The sequence below is a fragment of the Microtus oregoni genome, unplaced genomic scaffold (assembly GCF_018167655.1).
Source record: "Microtus oregoni isolate MIOR12 unplaced genomic scaffold, Mior012 000043F_ref0000047, whole genome shotgun sequence".
In the NCBI taxonomy this organism is placed as follows: Eukaryota; Metazoa; Chordata; class Mammalia; order Rodentia; family Cricetidae; genus Microtus; species Microtus oregoni.
Window position 1 is genome coordinate 1089359 of NW_024543210.1, and position 21684 is coordinate 1111042.

At 57.3% G+C, this 21684-nt stretch overlaps 1 protein-coding gene across 3 annotated transcripts; it reads right to left on the reverse strand.

Moving 5' to 3' along the window:
• Nucleotides 1-224: 224 nt before the first annotated feature.
• On the reverse strand, nt 225-20823 carry Aspg (asparaginase). 3 transcript variants are annotated; one of them, XM_041633361.1, is made up of 15 exons: nt 20734-20823; nt 15424-15532; nt 14568-14679; nt 13216-13341; nt 11717-11800; nt 10963-11089; nt 7558-7670; nt 6603-6785; nt 6378-6491; nt 5716-5838; nt 4499-4594; nt 4098-4261; nt 2687-2773; nt 1155-1251; nt 225-910 (listed from the first exon to the last, which is right to left on the reverse strand). In XM_041633361.1, exons 1-15 carry the CDS (start codon nt 20813-20815, stop codon nt 827-829), a joined length of 1701 nt encoding a protein of 566 aa, XP_041489295.1. In that variant the 5' UTR covers nt 20816-20823; the 3' UTR covers nt 225-826. The 3 variants fall into 3 exon arrangements, with proteins under 3 accessions (XP_041489295.1, XP_041489294.1, XP_041489296.1); XM_041633360.1 differs by having other exon boundaries at nt 1152-1251; XM_041633362.1 differs by lacking the exon at nt 1155-1251.
• Between the last annotated feature and the right edge of the window lie 861 nt (nt 20824-21684).

The window sequence follows — 21684 nt, forward strand, 5'->3', positions numbered from 1 at the left end:
GAAGAATCAGGACGTTCAGATGGGGCAAAAGCTGCCCGAGGGGATGGGAGTGGGGCAGGACTCACTCAGGCCCTCCCCACATCACCCTATCCTACCATGCCTGGCCAGCCTAAGGACGGTTGCTTAGGTGGATTACCGTCTACTGCGGAGACAGCTCTCTGCCCCACAGCCTGGGGCCTCCTCCCCACATACGGGCACAGTCACAGCCACAGACCCATCCAGGCCACGCAGCAGCCATCCCCACAACTTTATTGACACTCTGCTCCTCAAAGACCTCCAGATTGTGTCATGCCAACAGGCTGGGAAGCAGTTTAGCAGATGCAGCTGGTATGTGCCCAGGTCCCTTGGGCAGTAAGGAAGACCCCATACTGCAGCAGGATGGCCGGTTGAGAACCAAGGAGGACTTCTAGGAAGCAAGGTCTGCTGAGGAGGTGTCTGGAGGCAGAGCTCCCCCTACTCCACCCCAGATGCTCTGTGTATGGAGTCCAGCCGTTCTCGGGAGAGAGGGTTAGCCCAGCCAGTCTCAAAACTCCAGAGGTGCCAAATAATGCGATGGGAACAAATGTGAGCTGGGGGGCCGAGGTCGTCCAGTCTCCCAGCCCAAGACTGGGTAGGGTAAAGGTCTGAGCTGAGCCTTGCCTGCATGAAGCCCCAGTGGCTTGTATCTCCATCAGACTGTGCTCCTCCCAGAGCCCAGGAAAGACTCGGGACAATGTGTCTGTCCACTCCTCAGGCTGTCTCAGAACAGGCTCTGGGATAGCAGGTGCCAGGATCCAGCTGCAGAGCAATGGGAGCTCACTGAGGGGACATCAGCCCAGTCCAGGACTTAGTGGGGCTGGGGCTGGGCACTGATCCTGTCCGTAAAGCTCTGTAGCAGGGCCACCACGTCTGCATTCCCAGCAGCTTCAGCCTGTAGGGGAGAGAGATCTGTGGGATGCCTGGACTGCAGCACCCAGAAGCCACAAAGTCCCTCCCACCAGGATTGATGCCCCACCCCCACCCTGGGGACTGACAGGACACACCCCATGGGTTGGGTTGATTCTGAGAAAGATATATCCCTAGAAGGGATGGGCAGCTCCTGATCCAGGATGTGGGACAGGAGCTGAGGACCTTTAGAACTCCAGCATAGTGTACAAGAGGGAGGTTCTCACTACTTGCAGGGCACAACGTCCATCATAGTCCAGCTGTCCTACGTCAGCCCCTGCCTGCCACCATGCCCTTAGGCCTTCGCTGTCCGCCCTGAATGCCAGCCTGGGAGGGGGGGACAGGGAGGCAGAGAGAAGCTGTCAGAACTTGCTGGGTCCCTCAGCTGCCTACCTTCTTATGTGCCCCTCCCAGTGCCCTGGGTATTCTTACAAAGACTGCCCTAAACAGCTGATCCAGCAGCACCCAGCCCTGAGGCAGGAGTCCCAGCTGCAGGCGGCCTAGAGTCTGGTTTCACATATGAGGCGTGACTGTGACTCAGGTCAAGGGCACGAGCACACACACACACACACACACACACACACACACATCCATGAGCATGCACATACCCACCCCCTGCCAGTTTCATATTTCACAACACAGCAGACCTGTGACGTGTCTGGCCTGTCTCAAGACAGAAGGAAATACTGACAGCCAGTAGCTATAGAAGGGAACCAGGAGGTCTAGGGTCCAAGGTGGCCCTGGACCGGGTAGGCTGCAGGAACGAGCATCCTGGCTGGGGAACAGCTACAGGAATGGCTTCCCCTATAGAGGAAGGCTGGGTGAATAGCCTTGTCCGTGGACAGTGTCTTCACCCTCCCTAGCTCTGTCTTTCCACTCTAGAGCCAGGCCCCACCCAGGGTAAGCTTGGGGAAGAAGAGACCCAAGTGGCCCTATGACTCCTTCCTGTTTGGGAAGTCACAGCCGCCCCCAGGTGGCACTGTATCATTTCTGGGGTGGATCATGCTGGAAACACCTCCAGCCCTCCCCATTCACCTAGACTGGTTTCCCACACCTCAGCCAGAAGCTCAGGTTAGCCCAGCCAGAAGCTCAGGTTAACCCCGCCCCAGGAAAGCAGAAGTCCTTCGGAATGGCTGGTTCCAGACCCAGCTGTCCACATGCTGCCTCAGTTTCCCTATCTTTCACTGGAGCCAATAGGTCTGCCTGGGTGCAGTCCTAAACCACCCTGCCCCAGGAGACCCTTCAAAGCCAACCAAGGCCAGCTTCCATCCTCTTGGGCCCTCATCCCATTGCCTCTGTGAGCGATTTATTCCTTACTCCTTCATCTTTTGGGGAGTGGTTCAGTAAAAGTACTTTTCTCCTGGGATACTGCAGACCAGCGTAGGGACCTGAGATTGGGGCTGGGAGACTAAGATGTCCCAACAAATCAGTCTGAAGTCTCAAGACAATCACCGTACCCTGGACAGGACGGACACACCACTGATAGCACCCAATCCCAGCTATCACCCATTGCCACAGCCCAGACCCGCTCTTCTCTTTCCCTTATGCCAACCAAGCCCACAACACACGCACACCCTTGCTGACCGTTCTTCTGGGTACTCCTGTAACTGGGTTTGAGGGGGGTACTTCTGTAAGCCAGGCCACCTGGGTGCAGGTTCTCCCCTCTTCAGTCCCACCTGGCTGATCTGACCCTCCCAGCAGCCCCACTGCCTTCCTGGACCCTGAGACCATCACCCATCAATAGAGATGCTCAGGCCATCACCTGCACAGTTCTGTCCCAACATCCTCCAGCTCCTGGGGAGATAGGCAAGCCCCAGCGGTCCGCAGCAGCCCAATGACGCCCTGATGCCTGCCATGAAAAAGTGCTGATTATCAGTGTGGCCTAGACCCTGCCGGCCTCATTCAGCCTGGTGGAGGGCAGGGGCAGGAAATTCCCACCCAGACACCCACAGCCTAGTTCCAGACAAGCACTTGGTTTTTTGCCCACAACAGGGTTCCATCTCAAGGTCCATGGCCTCCATTCATCCAAGGCTCCTTCACAGCATGTCTGGGGCCAGAGGCTGTCCCAAGTCACAAGGCGCTAGTCGGCTGGCTGAACAGGTGGTCTCCCTGTGCAGCTGGGAACAGCACCCCAGAAGACAGTCTCCTACCCTCAGCCCCCACTGTGTTACACACCTGAAGTGACCTCTATGATTATGTCCAGGATAGGATCCGGGGAAACTAAGTCAGTTGTGCCCCAACTGCGCCCTTGGCAAATGAGTTATGGCAGACAGACATGAACAGTGGGGTCTAGTTGGGCCCTGAGCCATTTCCACAGGCTGAGTCAAACCTGGAGGGGGTGCTGCCTGCTGGGGCAGGGGATTCAGTAGGGCACAGACCCCCTCCCTGAGCATCCCAGGGTCTGCAGGCTGTGTGTTGCTGTGAGAACCCAGAAGTGGATCTGGTGGAGAAGACTCTGCCAGGCAGGTCCATCCCACTGCCACACCACACGACAAGCTGTCTCCATGTGAACCGCAGGAGAGATCAGGGGAGGAAGCCCCCGATGCTGCACACATGCCCTCCGCACCCGATACTGCTCTCAGCTCTAGGACAGGGACCCCGATTGGGTCACACAGTGTAGGTTAGTCTTCCTGCATGAGACCGGGGAAACTGGCAGGCATAAGGGCACCCACAGGGCCCATCCTTTCCCTCACAGGCTGTTGGGTAATGTGCAAACACCCACTCTCTTAGCATTGCCAGGACAGGGCTTGCTCTACCTGAGACTATCAGGCAGAATTAACTGAAGAGGATGGGTGAGTTGGCAGAATTCCCAAACAGGTAGGATCACCCTTCCACATGGGGTGAGGGCCAGTCAGGGACCCCACCCCCACCCAGAACATCTGTGCCTGGCATAGCCTTTCTGCTAGCTCTTTCTCTGCCAGATCTTGGTACACATGGCCAAGTGTGGGTCACAGGAGCTCCTCATACATTTTCAGTAATATTCTCCTTTCCGAGACGCGGCCAGCATCTTCTGAGGCCATTTCCTCCCTGAAGTCCTTCCCCATTGCCCCACAGAAGCAGGCCTTCCTCACTGGCCCTGCTCGTGTTCCATCTGATCTTTGCTCACTCCAAGCAAGTACCCTCTCCCCAACCGCCCGGCCCACATACCACCTCAGCATCCAGGCCCTTAGTACCTGCCCCTCACGGCCAGCAGCAGCGGGCTATGGCCATCTTCATTGTGGGCATTCACATCCACACCCTTCTGCAGCAGCATGGTGACCACGGCAGCATGGCCCCTGCGTGCAGCCACATGCAGTGGGGTCTGACCACTAGAGTCCTTCAGGTTGAGGTCTCTGCCCTAGGGTGACACAAGGCACACAACCTCACAGAAGGGCCGGGCAAGCTCAGGTGGGCCACAGAGACTTGGAAGGATAAAAGTGCGGTTTATAGCTCCACCCACTTTCAGCGAGGCCCTCAGCTATGTAAGCCCACAGCCTGGTGTGGCTTTGGAGGGTTGGTGAGGCCCTGGGGAGAGTGTTCTACCCATGTAAACCATGTCCCACCTGTTAGTGTTGTCCCTCAACAGGAGACTCACCAGCTCCACCAAGGCCTGCAGAGTGTCTAGGTCACCAGCATGAGCTGCAGCCAGGGCCAGGCTGGACGTCAGGACATCCTGCACGGCATCAGCCTCCTAACAGAAAGGCAATGGCAAATGGGACCCCGCAGTGCTTTGAGACCCTGGGCATTTACAGGGTAACAACAGACAGCACCCACAGTTCCCTGACTATGTGGACTCCACTTCCTACATACTGGGGCAGGTGGTCTCACTACGTGAGGAAAGTGCCAGAACTGTCCCCACCAGAGGGTTCTGGCAGGAGTCTCATGCCCACCCACAAACCCACCTGTCCCCATGCCCTGGGGGAAAAAAAGACCAGGTCACTGAGCTACCACCAGGTTTCTTTCATCTTCTGTCTCAGAACTACCATTGACCCCCAAAATCTGTTTCATTTTCTGCCTCTGCTGCTGACAGGATGATAGTCAAGTCATCCTTAAGGGAGCATGGGAAATGGTGGAGCCCCGCCCCCGTACATCCACCAAAAGGGTCTAAGCACACAGATATAATATTCTTGGAGCACCCAGAGGCTCTCCAAGGTCCCAGAAGGCCTTCAAAGTGCCACTTTGTCCAGCGTCCATGGCTGGCTTAATCACAGCCTTGTGATAGCTTCTGGCCAGCTGGGCCCTCCAGGGTTTAGGAACCTCACACAGCCACCCTAATGATAGGTCACCGCCCACAGCCAGCATGGAGCAATTAACCAGCTGGCTCATAAGGCTGCTTAGGAGGGGCCACCTCCTGGGCTCTTGGGTCTTCAGCTTCCCCACGCCCTCCAGGGTCTAGACTCTCAAGTATTGAGGGCAGAGGGAAGCTGGGAAATTAGACCACATTCCAAGGTGCAGGTGTGGGACCTAGAACCCCCAGCTCAAAGTCTTGAAGAGACCCCAATCAGCCCTGACTATTCAACATCCAGGACAGACAGCACCCTCACCTTGCTTAGGTTTACCCCAGTCTGAGCTCCAAGCCAGGACTGACAGGCCCTGGCTACGGCGGCAGGCTCTCGCTCTCATCTCTTACCTCCACATGGCAGACAGGCCCCTTCCCCAACTCTGCCCTATGATCCCTCCAAATCCGCACTATCCACCCCGCACCTCCTTCCTGGTCCTCCTCCTGTGCCAGGACAGTGGCAGTAGATGGCGGGTCCTGCCATCCCGAGAGGGTGTTCAGGCCCCGCCACTCCCCCACAGTGCAGCCAGTACCTGGCTGCCATTCAGACTGAGAAGCCATGCTATCTGGTGGCCCAACACGCCATCTTGCAGCAAGGACTGGTGCTCATCTGTCTCAGGCAATGTCATCTCCCCACGAAGGTTCTTGACCAGCAGCTAGAACAGGACACAAGGCTGATAGGCTGAGCCAGCACAGCTCCAGGGAGTTCTGACTAGCTGAGAGGACCTGGATCCCCAGGCAGGGAGATGGGCCTGCCACAGGGCTGGTAGGCCACCTCAGTGCTCTACCCATATAAGGACTTAGTGTGACCCCACTAATCCCCCCAAAGAAGGTTAACACTGTCCCCTTCTCTATAAGCTCAGGGTTTACTAAGGCCTCAACCAGGGTCTGGCAGCCTATGGGCCTGGAGGCCTGTGAGTCTGAGTCCACCTGGGAAGGAGGAAGCAGGACAGGGTGTGAGGAGCAGTGTAGGGGTGCTAAACTGGAACTCAGAACCCAAGGTTCCCCAGAGAAGGGTAAGAGTGTGGACTGGGTGACCTGGGTCAGCATTGGCCCTATCATCCCACAGGGAATTCCCCTTCTGCTTCCAAAACAGACACAAGTACTCTGTTCCACCCCAGCACCCTCAGGAGTCAGCAGGCACGCATTTGCACAGAGGTGCTCTAGTCCCTGGAATAGTCCAAGGTGTACACACCTTCTTCCGGTCATCCAGGCTCAGCCCCAGCTGGCCTAGCACATAGGACAGTTTGGCCAGGGCAGCCTCTGACGTCATGTCAAAGCCTGAAACAATGCCAGCTCCTGCCATGGCCTGTGAGAGGGCAGAGGGAGGTTGTGTCAGAGACCTCCCCTGGCTAAGGGCAGCAGAATCCAGACACAAGCTGTCTCACTACCTTTCCCCAGGCCCCTTGTCTTCCCCTACCATGCCAGACGCATAGTCCGAAGTCACAGCCCCCTGAAGGCAATGGGTACAGTTGACAATGATCAGGCCTTGTTCAGATGCCACCCGCAGTTCCTGCAGCAGGTCTGGCTTGGTGGGCCCATTCCCAGAGCCGAAGGTCTCCATGACCACCCCTTTCAGTGGGGGCTGCAGAAAGGTCCGCACCTGTGTAGGCAGGACACAGGTTGGGGGAGCTCTAGCCAGCAAGAACAGCAAGCAGGGCTTGTCCTTGCTTCCCAACTGTCTGACTTCCCTCTCGGGGTAGCCTGGCTCTGTCTGACTGTGGGGAGAGCTGAGCCTTGGTATTCCCCCATCCATCTAGTGCTAGCCAGGAGGACCTGGGCTCCTGACACTTAGAGGCCCTTAGACAGGGCCCTGCCCAGACTCCCCCAGGCTGGACAATTCCATGCAAAGGACAGAGGACAGTTTTGTGTCCACCCAGCATCCTGAATAACAGGTAAGGGAGGTGCCAGTCACCCAAGGAACAGCTGGTACCGAGAGGCTGGTGACAGGAAGCGGGGGAGGGCCACAAACAAGACAAGAAGAGGCAGAGACCCAGCATGGCTGAGGCGGGAAGAGGACACACAGGCCAGCCTGGACTATAGGCTAAGACCCCGTCTGAAAAGAAAACAGGAGCAATAGAAAGTGGGGTTCTGCGGCCACACCCACATCAAGTGTCCACAGGCATCAAGTGTCCACACAAAGAAGCCCACATTTGGCTTAAGTGCTCAGCCTTGCGCCCAAGCAGGCTAGACATCAGCCCAGGAAGAGCTGAGCCCAGCTGAGAAAGAAAGGTGTGCAAACGGGTAGGCTGGCAGGTTTTGTAGACCATGGACTGAGAAAGGCCTGAGTGAGACAGAGGGAGGGAGCCAATAGCGTGGGGGGCCCTGGGGGCCATGGAGAGCACTACAGGCAGCAGGCCCTCAGGCTTCCTTACCAGTGAGGCAGGGATCCCAGGGTAAAGGCGCAGCAGGCCCACGTCACGCTCCATATTGCTGTGCACCACAAGACGGTCCTTCTGGCTGGCCTTCCGTACCAGCTCACGGTTGACTGAGGACAGAGAACAAGAGTCAAAGCTGCAGGTCACAGGCAGCTGCAGCCTAGCCTGCCATGCCCACCCTCTCTGTCCATCCTGGTCTCCCTCAGGCCGAAGCCAGGCTCCACGGCAAGCCCATGGGCTGGGAGGAGGTGTCAGGAGAAAAATCACTAGCCAAGCAGTGATAATAAGGTGGTGACCAGGGTGATGGAGCTGAGGGCTGGGGATCATGGCTGACGGGCGAGGGAGAAGGGCAGACAAGCCAGCCTATGCTGAAGAAGAGTGTGCGTGGAACGCAGAACTCCCAGCAAAGGGACCAGCACGTGCTAAGGCTGGAGCCGCAGTCTGCTGGTCCCAGAGGAAGGCCAGGCTGCATCCTCTGACAAACAGCCTAGCTGTGTCCATCATCCCTCCCACACCCAGGCTGGGGAGGGAAGAAAGCAGCAGGAACATGGGGTCAGCATCCCTTGAACAGTCATTCTGGTGACCTTCCAGATGAGTACCATGTCCTTAGGGTCAAAGGTCACTGTAAGGTCAATGCCCAGGCCCTAGCTGTGGGCGGGAATAGGCATGGCAAGCTATCCCCTGCACCTCATGATTCTGGCCACTCGGATGCCTCCAGCCCAACAGAGATGGGATGTTGGTGACTTCCCTGTACTAAATGGCACCCAGGGTCCTCCAGTTCAGCCCAGGAAAATTGAGTTCTGGAGAGGGGAATGGTCTCCGTTGAGGAGCTGTGCATAGAAGTCAGGCACCTCCTCCACGACTGCCCGTGCTCTGTCCTCCTGCCCCGATGCAAGGTGCAGGGGTCATCGACTCAGGAGGCCTGGCTGCTGTGTCTGCCAGAGCGGTTACATGTGATAATCAACTGGACAATATTCTGAACACACACTGAGGAGTGAGGGATGAGGGAAGGAGGGGCAGGAGAGGGAGCAGGGTCCTCAAGCAGCAAGCTGCCCACCCTACCAGCTACGGCATCTATCAGCTCACACAATGGCAGCCTGAGATGTCCTTTAATTTAGGGCTGTGCACCTCAGCTGGGCAGGCAGATAAGGTTTGGGGGTGGGGGTTAGTTGCCACCAGAAGAGTTATGGCTACAGAGAAGGGCTGCGTGGAGACAAAGGACTGCCCCATGGACAGCCACCCTCCTTAGGAGCCAGGAAGCCTCTCCTTAGGACCTTTAAGTCCTCCCCACGGGGACTCTGGAACACAAAGGGGAAGGCAGCAGTGACTCACCCTGGCTGCCATGTCAGTATTTTAATAGCCCCTGCTACGTTCCAGGCGAGAGACTGAACCTGGGAGTCAAGTCTGCCCTTAGCTTAGTGTCTGAGGTGGCCCAGTGGCTTCTGGGAGGCAGGGGGCTCCCATGTACAGAGAAGGGCACTGAGTTCCACATGTCTGTGTGTCAAAGGCATGGCAAAAGAATCCTAGCTAGTGGGCAGCAAGATCAAGGGCACCTTTCCAGTAGGAGTGAACGCTCCCTCAGCTCCTCTGCTCTGGTGCGATGGGAGGGCTTCCCAGCAGAGGCAGATCTGGAAGAAGGAACTGGGGGTAAGGACAACGGGGGTGGCACAGACACACAAGAATAGGCAGGACCAGCAAGACCTGGCTGTCCCCAGTGTGTCGTGTCCCTGTGCCAGGGCAGAGCAAACTGGGCAGCTGGAGTCTGTCATGTCTGTCATCAGGGATGGTCCCCTGCTCCCCTCATGTCCCCGAAGATATATGAAGTGTCGGCGGCAGCCTGTGGGAGGCCTGCGTCACACAGATCATCAGGACTCTGTCCTGGGGTGGCTGCCAGGAGCCCCAGTACCCCTCCCCAGGGCCCCACAGCCACACCCTGAGCAGAACCCCAGATTTCTCAACATGAGGTGTCAGAACCGGCCGGGCAGCCTGACAATAGCAAGAAGGGGAGGTGCAGGTTCCCACACACCCACACACGCAGGACGGTACATCAGGATATTGGGCTGGTACTGACAGTGAGCCTCAGCTCTGGGCTAGGGAAGCTACTGATGGGCTGGGCTTGCAGACCAGGTGCCCCAGCATGGCAGAGGCTTTTAGATTCAGGGTGAAGGCCTCGCTGCCCACAGGAGATGCTCCAACCCTGAGCCTGGGTAAGGAGTGACTCAGGCTTGGAGAACTGAGCTGCAGGGCAGTGCTCACAGTCACTGCTCCCCTCCCTGGGCCACTGGTGCCAACATGGGATAATAGACTACCACAGGTACCATCTAATGTAGGCCTTTCCACCGGAGCTTCAGCAGGTCCAGCCCCAGAGAGCAAGTGGACCTCTGCCACTCCAGAGACACCGGGGTGCAGGCTTAGGGTTTTTCACTACCTAGAAGATTCTAGGCGGGTGGCAGGAAAGAGCATGCAGGGGGAAGCCAGGGTGAGCTGAGACCCTGGAGTTCTATCAGGGAGGGAAGAGAGGAGGCTTTGAGGGAGTAGCCCTACCCTTTCTGGAGGGTCTACTCCTCCTGAACCTCAGCTTCTGATACACAGGAAGAATACCAAGAACAGTCACCTGCAGGTCCCAGCAACGCAGTGTCCCACCCACAGGACCTGCTGTGCCCAGCAGAAGCACAGTGTGGGTGAGAGCTGCCGCCGCCCTCCTAGAGAGCTGGGACACTGCCAATCGTCCTGTCAGAAGAGCTGCTTTGACTCCAGACTAGCAACCCGACCTGATGATGCACATGGATCCCAGTCCTGCTGGGTGCAGGACTCCCAGGTGGAAGATAGCCCTGCCAGCACCTCCCCGAGAACTACACAGACAGGTCAGGGACCAGAACCTCAGTTACTAGGCAGGTCCGGGTGCTGGAGAACCCGGCACCCGTGGGCAGTGGTGCACCTGCCCCAGGATCAGTGGCTCTTCAATTCTCTTCTACACCTGGACAGGACAGGCCTAAAGGACCAGGAGGCAGCTGCCCCAATTTCAGAGAGACAGAGGCCCTTCAGATTTATATCTAAGGTGGAAAAGCAGGGGCCACTAGAGTCAAGGCCCGACTGGCATCAGAGGCTGCCCACACTTAGGGTAAGGAGCTGCTATGCCCTTATGGAAGCCCCAGGACCAGGACCCTCTGGAACACAAAAGCTAGGTTTTCAGAAGGACCCGTGTGTGCAACAGAGCCACAGACTGTCATAGAGAGGGACTTCCCGGCTGGGGGTCATGTGGTGTGACAGTACCCACAAGAGCCAGACCCCCCTCCCCGCTCTGAGCCCATGTTCCTCACAGAGGCTTCTCACCTCCACACAAGACCCCAGGGTCCCCCTTCTCACTCCCAGCCAGCGGGCCCTGCTTTCAGATCCCCTTACTTGTGACATCTGCACCCACAGTGGCCAGAGGGGGCAGGTTGGGGGAGCAGAAGGCCGCAAACCTCCGCGCGTCCACCTTGGTTGTCCGATTGCCCCGATAGAGCTGATTCTGGAAGAATAGGCAGACCTGTGGAGGGAAAGACAACAACTCAGAGCTGGCCCCCGACATCCTCCAGTTCTCCCCAACCCCACCACCATCAACACACCAAACCTGGAAGGTAATCAGCAGGCAGGGTCCTGCTAGCCAGCACCTACCCAGTGTATGGGGAGCCAGTGACTCAAGAGACTCCTCTAGGGTGAAGGAGGTTGGGGTGACCTTTGACCTGCCTGCTGTTCTTTCCTAATGGCTAACCCTAACACCACCAGTCTCCGGGACTGCTACAGACAAAGCTGCTCCTGGCCTGTAAGAGACCCACCTGTTTTTCTTCCTCTTCTGCCAGGTGAGACAGAGGGCCCATGAGGAGAGACACAACAGACTCCATAGCCTAATGTGGGCACAGTCCATTTCCATGGACTCATGTATATGTAAACACAAGTGTAGAATATCTACAACATAAAGCCTGGCTGGTAACAAGAATGTCGGTGGGGGACAGCTTCCCTTCCTTGGCTCTGTCAATTCCAGGTGAGGGACACATGTTTTCAAGACCGTTCCAACCTCTGGCCTGTGGGTCCCCACGTGGGCCATAACCATAAGCTCTCTGGCATTCACCGTCCCACCCTCCACCCAGGCCGCTTCTGTAGCCAGGCCAGATACCTCAGGAATGATGTACTGGCCAGCCATGAGCAGGGCCCCCAGCAGGTTTTCACGGCCATCGTTCCACAGGGCATGGATGGGTACCTGGGGAGATGTCAGAGAGGTGGCTGAGGCCTGGGGAGCCAGGACATACCCGGCTCCCCCACTCCAGGAAACCTCTCAGGCTCAGGCAGGGAGAGAAGCTGAGACAGGGGTCTGAGGCAGTTAGCCAACTCCCAGGGCTGGGAACCACTGGCATTTCTTCTGACAGTGCCAACCTTCTCTAAGCAGCTCCATTTGGCTGCCACAGAGAGGAAGCAACCAGGAGGCACCCAGGTCCAGTTCTGGCCCCCATTCCACACGGCTGCAAAGGCCAGCTTCCTCACTACCCCAAGAGCTGGGAGCCAGGCAGGGAGCCCAGGGTAGCAGCTGGGTGGGCTGCAGGACAGTGTCCTTCCTGAGGCACGCGGGGTAGTCTGGCTTGTCCCTCCACTGCCTAAGTGTGCCACACACCATGCTGGGAGTAGCTCAGCAGTGCCCAAGAGGACACAGTGGGCAGGACTGAAGTGAGACATGCAGAGAGACTCTGGCCAGAGAATGGTCAGGCAGTTGTCAGTGCAGCCCCTGGAGGTGCACTGTGCACCCTCCTACGGCGCACGAGCTGGGGAGATCTAAGCACATTGGGCCCCACTTCCCCTGGGAATAACAAAGGCTAGGGATGCCCTGTCATGGGTCTTCTCCAAGTAGGGCTACTATACTAGGTGCTTCTCTGGGAAAAGGGAGAGACAGAGCCACCACTCCCAACAACACCTGGCACTCTGGCAAGAGGTCTCCCGTGGGGGCCAGTTGGGCCCACTCCTGCCTGGTGGAACCTCCCCCAGGTTGTGTTCAAAAGGACCCAGGTGCTGCCATCCTGTCCAGAGGTCTTGGCCCTGCCCCATGAGGGATTCTGGAGGACTTGGGTAGGATTGCTGTAATGGTCACCCATAAGTATCAGAAACCCCAAGACAGCCTTCACTCATAGAGTTGTTTTCCATAGCATTCCATTGACCTTGGTTTGGGAAAGGGCACAGCAGGTTAGGACAAGAGAAGGGGATGTCATATGTGAGGATTGCTAGGGACGGCATCAGAGAGAAGAGGAACGGGGTGGGGGTGAGGGAGTCTCCCCCTGTACTGCTCTATGTGCGCCTACCATGCTGAGTCTCAGGTGGTAGCAGTGGGTAGCCAATAGGGAGAAGAGGAAAGAAAGGAAACCCCACATGGCAGAGCTGTAAGGGGCTCAGCTCTGGGTACTCTTGAGGCCTCAATGGACAAGACCTCCAGGAGCCCGTGGGTCCCTAGTCTCAGGGACTGGTAGGAGCTCAGCGAGAGTGAAATGGCCAATGCCTCAAGTGTCTAGAGACACCCTAACTGGCATCACACAGCAGACACGGTGCCAGAAACAGGTGCCCCGGCAGCAGCCAGGGCTGGACAAGGCCCGCTCTGTGCCACCGAGAACTGAGACCCGTGGGACATATTACCTGGGCCCCGGTGAGGATCACAGGCTTCTGCAGGTTCTCCAGCATGAAGGACAGCACCGAGGCGGCAAAGGCCATGGTGTCCGTGCCATGGATGACCACAAAGCCCTGGTACTGTGTGTAGTGTCTCTGTTGGAAGGGATGAGCTCAGGGCGGACCAGGTCTCTCGACCACTGGCCTTCTCTGGGGAACATGGCTGCAGGCAGCTACTTCCTCACAGGCCATGAGAAAGAGGAAAGGCCTGGATGCTGGCAGAGGGCTTGGCATGGCACCACTTCATCTCCCCCTACAGGCCCTGTCTGGAAGGCCAGTCTTTGCCTGGAGTCCCCTGTAACTCGCTCTAAAGAATGAGGGGATGTGGGTCCCAGGGACTCTGGACACTGCTGGGAACAGCTTCACAGACTTCTAGCTGGTGCCTCCCAGGAGCAAACTGGCCATGCTGGACACCTCTGACCATCACTTCCTGGTGGTATGCTAGCCAAAGCTATGGCTGCCAAGACAACAGTTCTGAGGGCTAAGAGGCTCCTGCCAGAGCCTCCTGACTCATTGAAAGACAAAAAGAGGAACTAGGGAGTCTCAAGGAGCGGAGTGCCCTCTGCTGGCCATATGAGGTATAGCGGCTTAGCGACCCGCTATGAAGCGCATCAGGCTGTTGGGTTGGTGCCCAGAAGATGGCCTGCCCTGCTTCACGACAGAGGAACACCACCTGGACCCAGCCTGGAAACCCTGTCAGTCACAAGTGAGGAAGATGGCCCTGAGCCACCACAGCCTAGTCTGGGAGTGCCCATTAATGGCCCGGCTCCAGAAATGGGCAACTCGGAGCTGGCAGTTGGGGCAGGAGCCTGGGAGAAGAGGCAAACTAGGGAAGGCGGGGGCGGCTCCAGGGCAAAGCAGAGAGGCAGCTCCAAGGTTGAGATCGTGGGGGTGAGTCAGGCCCACAAAGCCAGTCAGCCCCCACACGGCCTACCACACTACTAACTGGAACAGGCCAATAGTACGAGCAACCAGCCTCTACTCGTGTGGCAGAAAGGGCCTCAGACTGTGCACAGTGTGTGGCCCAGGACCCAGCACTTTCCTGAGGCTGCGCTGCCCTGTAGGTCACCGCCAGATCTCAGGTGGACAGACTTGATCATAAGCCCACAGTGCTTCTGCAGGGAACCTGCCCTGCCCTCCAGTCCCGCCCACATTCAGCCCCTCCCACACCCCACCCTTCCCATATCCCTGTTCCTCCCGTATTCCAGCCCTCCTGCACCGTAACCTCCCCCTGCCCACTTGCTAGGTCCCACTTTCCAGTCCAATCCAGCCTTCCGGCCCCGCCCACGCCTCATAGCCCCACCCACACTCCCACCCTCTACCTCTATGGTCTGGGCAATCTGAACCCACTCAGTGATGGTCATGTCACTGGAGTCGAAGAGTGGCTGGCACTCCAGCACCGTGTAGAGGATCCTCTGGTCAGGACTGGCCGGGCTGCAGGAGGCAGAACCTGTCTCCCATGCTGCCCCACCTCCACTGCTCTCTCCAGCTAGGGTATGGGCAAGGTTATGGCATTCTGGATGGGGCTATGGAGTAGGCTGTGGGGTGCTGGGATATGGTTGGGGCTGTGCCTGGCAACCCCATCCCCCACCCCGTGGAAGGGGTTTTGTGATTAGTGTGGATGGGCTCCACCTCATAGGCAAGTCTCACATCATGTGTTCAAGACCAGCCTCCCTTCCACCTGGAGTGCTCAGGGACAAAGACTGAGGCAGACAGGCTGGCCTTGAGCAGGGTCATCCCCTACACCAGTTCAGACCAGCTCCTGGAGAGCAGAAGTCTACCTCACTCAGCCTTGAAGGGCATACGGTAGCTGAGGGCAGTGAGGATACACAAGACAGCCATGCTGAAAAGGGAAAGGCCCCTGGGTCAGCCCCGGCTCTCTTGATAGGTTTGGTACCTAGACAGAGGTATCCTCACCATGCTTGCTAGGGCTTCCTCTACTCCTGGCCCTGCGGGCTCAGCTTAGTGGGGAGGAGAGGTGGAAGGCAGTGAGCCGAGCCGCAGACACCACAGTGCACCTCACTCAAGAAGTGTCCGGGATGTCTCATGCAGATGGCTCACATGGAAGTCCCAGGGCAACAGAGGCTGTACCCTCTGGCTCCAGGCCCTGCCTACCCTCTCAACCCCAGGGGAGCTGCACACCGTCCCTGCCTCGGGCCCCAAAGAATGCCCACTCACGGCAGCACCAGCGTGTCCTCGGGCAGGCGGTGGGCCTGGGCGTACTCCTCATCGTGGAACATGTGAAGTGCCCTCAGGACAGCAGCCAGGCCTCTCCCAGGAACCAGCACTGCAGACAGAGTCCAAGCAGAGTGTGGGCTCCAGGCCAGGGCTGCACCAACTCCCACAGTCAGACAGACCCCCGTCCCTTCCTCCTGGGTGTCAGGTCCTGGACTGGGGCAGGGGCCGGGCCTCGGCTGAGCTGGGCCTCAGCTGCCACCAAGGCCCCTGGGAACTTGGGTAGCAGTTTCTTCCTGAAGCTTTGGCATTGTCCTTTGGAGCTGACTCCTGATTGAGTTCTAGTCTCAAACCCAGGCAGTCCCAGAAGCGCTAAGCACCACTCCGCCCTGCTCTGCCTCTGCTTGTACCAAATATGTCTGTACACTGCACCAAGGGGAGTCCATAGGGCCAGGCCCTCTCCAGGACTGAACTCGGTGACTGCCATGGACACTCACAATTCTACCCCCACAGGCTGACACTGCCCCCGCCTGCCCCATTTCTCATCCAGTAGGTACTTCAAGACCCAGCTTGAGGCAACCCCTCTGGGAAGTCATCTCTGGTGCCTAGGCCCTAATGCCCTTCCCATAAGCCCCCTGACCAGCTCAAGGCTTCCCAGAGGGTATGGACTGTGTACAGCTCCTCCAAGGTCCATCTCAGGCTCCGGCCCTGTCCCCTAAACAGAGAGCCAAGCACACAAATGCCCCAACCCAGCCTGCAGCATTAGAAATCCCCAAAACCTGGATCTAAGGGAACACTGTGACCCCTGCTCATAGGACACCCTAAAGGGCACTACTGCCTGGCAGAAAACAAGTCCCAGGAGACAAGAGCAAAGTCCCAGCTGTTGCTCTGCCCTCGGTTGGCTCTGTGACCTTGGGCAGATTGGGTAACCTCCTCAGGCAGTCCTCTCTCAAGGCCCGTGTGAGGGGCCCCTCGTGCTGATCCTTACACACAGCAGTGAAGACAAAAATGTCCCCAGAGAAGCACACGGGACCTCAGGAGGAGGCAGTGGTGTGGCAGTCCTGGGTGTCACTGGGTGACAGCCTTAGTCTCTGCTGCCCAGACCTTTTCCTACGGCTGCATCACTATCGCCGAGACCCTGGTCCTTCGACAGACTGGCCGTCATTTCCCACCATCAGATGGGCACGCTACACCTGCCACCAGAGCTTCTGCAGCGAAGCCCTGACTATGGAATCAATCTCACATGCTGCAGGCATAGGGACCCTTGTCCACTGGGCTCAATCCCAGCTATTACCCTATTCCCCATCTTCAAAGCCAGACTCCCTTGGCCTCTTCTCTGATCACATCTGCAGATGCCTTTGTCACAAGGCCGCGTACTTACACGTGCTGTCGTGAGGACATACACTTCTGAGGGCTCTGGGGAGGATCTCCTATCTCTGGTCAGGGTCAGCGGGGAGTAGACCTAGCAGGCTTTCCTTCCCCACACCACACCACGCCTGAATCAAACTGCCAGTAACTCACCCCAGAACATGTGGCTGGAGCCGAGGAGCACCAAGGTGAGGGCTCGGCCCTGCTTGCAGACCTGCAGGCCTCAGGAGTGCCAGACTCCAAGCAGGTTTGATGCCTGTGTCAGCCTCCTGTCAGCAGGCATGGTAGGCATCCAGCCAACCACCTGGCCAGGGCTCCATCTTCCCCAAGTATACTCTGGGCTACGTCCTATTTCTTAGTAAGTATAAGGGTACTCCAGGCAGCCCCAGGCCCCTGCCAACCCCTCCTCCCCTAGCAGCATCACCCTGTCTCTTGTACCCAGCTAGCCTGCAGCTCCAGCTGCTGCTGCCAGCCTTTCACTGATGCCGGCTGGACCTGGTTCTTGAGAACATGGTCACAAGTTAAACACAAATCAGATGGGCTCCCATTTCTCCCAGGTGCAGGTCAGGAGCCCTGCAGACTTCGGAGCTGACACAGATGTCCCCCACCACTGATGCCCCCAGGTTCAATAGGCACCCCCTGTCTCCCAGCTTCCCCCAACCCCGCGAGCCCGGTACGGAGTTCGTAAAACTTCATGGGTGCAGTTTGCTGTTGCTGTTGTCTGCTGCTGTAGCTGCCACTTATGGAAATGTTTCACGGACAGAGCTCAGAAAAGTGATAAACCCTGAACGTCCAGCCAGCCCCATGGGCCCCCAGAGTGACCAGGACATCAGCCTGCCTCCACAGGCAGGAGCCACCCAAGCTACTCAGGACCACACAGTTTCTGGTGCTATGACTGTGTCTAATACCCTGGGAGGGCGGCTCGAAAGGACCACCCTTGTGTTCATGTATGAACACATAGAGACTGTCCCCTGACAATGCGACAAACAGAATAGGGAGGTTGTCGCATTACAGACAGGAGGAATGACAGACCCTGGCAGCCACCAGAGGTGGAGGAGCAGGAAGAGTTCTCTGTCAAGGTCTTGAGACTTTAAACTTTGTCTCCAGAAAGAGGGACGGTCCCTGAGGCTTTCCATGCTGGTTGGTTGGCAGCGTCAGGACACCTGGACCTTCACTCTCCACGTGAGCTCCCCTGACAGCAGATGGCACTGGAGTAGCCATAGAAACCTGGAAGTCACCTACAGGGAAAGTGAGATGGGTGCTTAGGCTAGGGGATGATGGACATGTTGTCTCTGACCATGGGCAATGGCTCCTGGGGACACATGGCACACTGGTGAGGCCAGAATGAACTGGATTGAGGGCTTACGGACTGAGAGCCCCACCTTGAAGGGTGGCATCTGGGAAGCATCAAAACCAGCCAAAAGAAAGCTAAACTCTCCTATGTTTTTCTTTCTGGAGAGGAAACATAAACTTGTTACCATGTGACAAGGTGCTAGGAGGGGGAAAAGTGTGAAGGAACAGACAAGAAGGCCAGGAGCCGCCAATGAGACCATTTTTCTGGATTCTACAACAGTGTTTTAAATTAGAATTTGCTGTGATTTCTTTCAGTGTTCTAACACTGGCTTTCACCCCAACTCTTATTTTGTAAGCTGCATTCTTTTCCCACAGAGTGCACCCCCAAAGCATACAACCCTGGGATGCTGACCCCACCCACCCTACCTGGAACCTCATGGCCTGTGCAGCTGCCATACTGGGCATCATCCCAACTGACAAGACTCTATGGTTGGGGCCAGCTGTGACCACTAGGCAGGAGGCAACCTTGGCTACTCTGTGCAGAAGCTTAGCTGTCCCTCCGTGGTGGCTGCAATGAATGGCTCCCAAGGGCAGCAGGCAAGAGGGACCCTAGCTAACACAGTGCCCAGGTGTCACCCACACATGCCTGGGTCCAGACTTGTGGTCATTGGACACATGTTGATTTTTGACTTGTGACATCTGGAAGGGGCAGTGAAGAGGTGAGCCATGCTGTACCTCTGCCCTCTCCTGCCCTCTCCTGCCCTGGCAGGGCTCATCACACAGTGTTAGGCAGTGTTTACCATCAGACACACGAGCTGTCCCAACAGCGACAATCTCCACAGCTCCTCTGCAGCGAAAGCCACCACTCCCACTCACCAGGGGCCAGGGCCCACAGAAGCAGGGCCAAGCTGGTTAATCATTCATACCAGTGGGGCCATCCAGGGCCTGCAGCCCACAGTTCAGCAACCTCGACAGCAGGGCACGCAGAGGGCTGGGACCTGCCTGAGCCCCAGGTTTCAGGCATAGGTTTATCCTCAACCTGCCGTGCCTTGGGTTCCGCCCATTCCTGGAGACCTTTTCCCTTCAGAGAAAATCAAGGTGCCACTTCACCCCTTTGTATCTGAAGAAGGGGTGACTTCGGCTCTACCTGAGGCAGACCCCAAGGCTCCAAGTCCCAGCACTGGCTACTCATTCATGTGTGCAGATCCTGTGTCCCTGTCATCAAAGGCCAGACCTCTTCTCTAGTTCTCCCATGTCCTTGCAGACTGAGCCCAGGGCTCCCTAAAGTTGTTCTGAAGAGGGAAAGGGTGAGCGGCTGCAGGATGTGGGGTCCCATGAAGGCCTAGAAGCAGCTGGTCTGGGAGCAGAGCCCTCAGCTTTGAGCCAGAAGATGCTGACCTGGGAGCTGCCTGTACCTCTGCAGGGAAGACTACTGGTCACTCTGAGCTCCTTGGGTGGAGTGTCTGCCACTCCGAGGAAGGGGCTTCTAGCACAGAGTAGATGCCTGCCAGTCACTACCTCTTCCCAGGCCTCGCAGATCCCAGAGCCCGGAACAGCCTTCTGAGGGTCTAGAAGATCTTTCCCCATCTGAAAACCCACACCCCACTGCACTGGGGTTTGGGCCATCACAGTCTTTGGCTTTCCTGACCACCATGCCCTCGCTGCCTCTTAGTGAAACCTAACACACAATGAGCCCATGGGAACACCCAGGGGGGCATGGGGAACAGTGTCACCACAGGTGGGACTGTGTCAGAGTTCATGTGTTCCTTAGTGTAGGACATTCCAATTGACCACAACAAGACCGAAAGTGCCCACATGTCAGGCCTAGAGGGGAAGCGACAAGAGGTGGAGCAGGCCTGGCCGCAGAGCCATTTCCTGGGCTCCTCCCCATTCCCCTTGCACTGCTGCTCCTGGTCTGGCCCCACTTTCTCCTGTGTCCAGCAGCCACTCCTTCCAGGAGCCTCTGTGTTCTCAAAGGAGTTGGCTCAGAGCAGCCCCAACACAGCCCAACCGCATCCACTGTACCCCAGAACCCAGGGGCAGTAACTGACCCTCTAGGCTTCAGCTTCTTCATGGGTTCATTTGCTTTATCCATCACTCAGGTGAAGGCCAAGCAAACTGGCCATGGTCCTACCTGCTAGTGGGGGCATTCACCAAGGTGTCCCAACCAGAGGCAGCAGGATGTTGTCAGAGGACGGCCTTCCAACAGTCTGGATGACCTTGACCCTAGTGCCCAAGCTCCTAGAGGGCAGACGAGCTTGTCCCTTACCTTGGGAAAACTAAGGATTCTCTGAGGGGAGAGAGCAGGCAAGCAGCTCTGCTGGTGTCCCGTACCCCCAAGGAAGCAAGCACACCCCCAAGGACTTTCTTTTAAGGGTTCGAAGGTGTGGAATGTTCCAGCATCTTTCCCAATGCCTTGGGCACAGAATAGAGCAGTTTTCCCCAGTTCCCTCCTCTGTCCTTGTGTCCCTTGGCTTTGGGACACTTCAGGTCGGGAAGTGTTACCATGCCCCTCACCCCTTCCAGGGACCTGGTTTCAAGACTCCCAGCCACCGGAGGAAGTGTTCCCGCCCACAGCAAGAGAGAGCCCTGGAGCGCCCAGTGGCCAGGCCCTGAGGCCACTCTGCCTGGGGCGTGGGTACGCTGACTCACCCCCACCCTCGCTCCTCATGCCGATGGTGCCGCCAGTGTAGATGGCCAGCAGCCGCCGCTCAGGTCCGGTAGCGCGAGCCATTGCTAGGACAGCGGACTCCTCAGTGGGAACTGAGCCAAAGGCAAAGCAATACTGGGAAGCGGTGGGGCCTTCAGGGTGGGGCTTGCTGGAGGCCTGGGGCTCTTCTGGTTGGTGCGGGCTGAAGATCCGAGGTAGGGGCTGGACCTCGGGGTGGAGGAGGAGTCGCCTTCAAAATAGAGAGCGGGACACTTGTAGAGTGTGCTGCAGGAAGGATGTCTGCTGGGGATGGGGATGGGGCTGGAGCCATAGGGGGTGGGGCGTCATGAATGGGGCGGGCTTTCTGGGTTTGCCTCACCTAGTGCAGAGGCCAAGGACTTCCAGAATGCCCAATCAGTGCTATTTTCCTGCCCCGGCAGCCTCTACAACTCTGGGATCCCAGCCTTGCGGTCTAGACCCTCTGAGTAGGGCTAGGCTGAATTAGCCGATTTCACCGGAGACTGGCACTCACTGGTAATCTAAAGGTACCAGGAGACAGAACTACAGCTGCAGGCTCCCTAGAGTTGATTGAAACCGTGGTGCAGAGACAGCCCACCCACCCGCACGCTGCGGGACTCGAGCAAACCCAGGCCTTCAGGGGAAACTGAGAACGTCCTCTAGACTGCCTTAGGCGGAGGTGAGGCTATCTCAAGGTGAAATGATGGGATATATTCTGCTGCCTAGAAGAGTTCAAGATCCCAGTGGCAGCAGGTTTGAATCCTTATGGAATCTCTTTGGGGGACATGACCTCTTACTGTGCCCTTTGGTATTTTTATGAATTTGGCACCCCTGGAGACCCGACAGACTGACTTGTCACCCAGTATGTGCCCCACCCTGTTAACACACTGGCTATCTCTGCTAATGTCCCAGCTCACGTAGGAGCCAGGGTGACT

Coding starts and splice junctions, on each gene's coding strand:
- Aspg (XM_041633360.1), bottom strand. CDS start 20,815: ATGGCTCGCGCTACCGGACCTGAGCGGCGGCTGCTGGCCATCTACACT. Junction 15,533..20,733: donor CATGAGGAGCGAGGGTGGGG/GTGAGTCAGCGT, acceptor CTCTGTCTGCAG/TGCTGGTTCCTGGGAGAGGC. Junction 1,252..2,686: donor GTTGGGACAGAACTGTGCAG/GTGATGGCCTGA, acceptor CCCCCCTCCCAG/GCTGGCATTCAGGGCGGACA.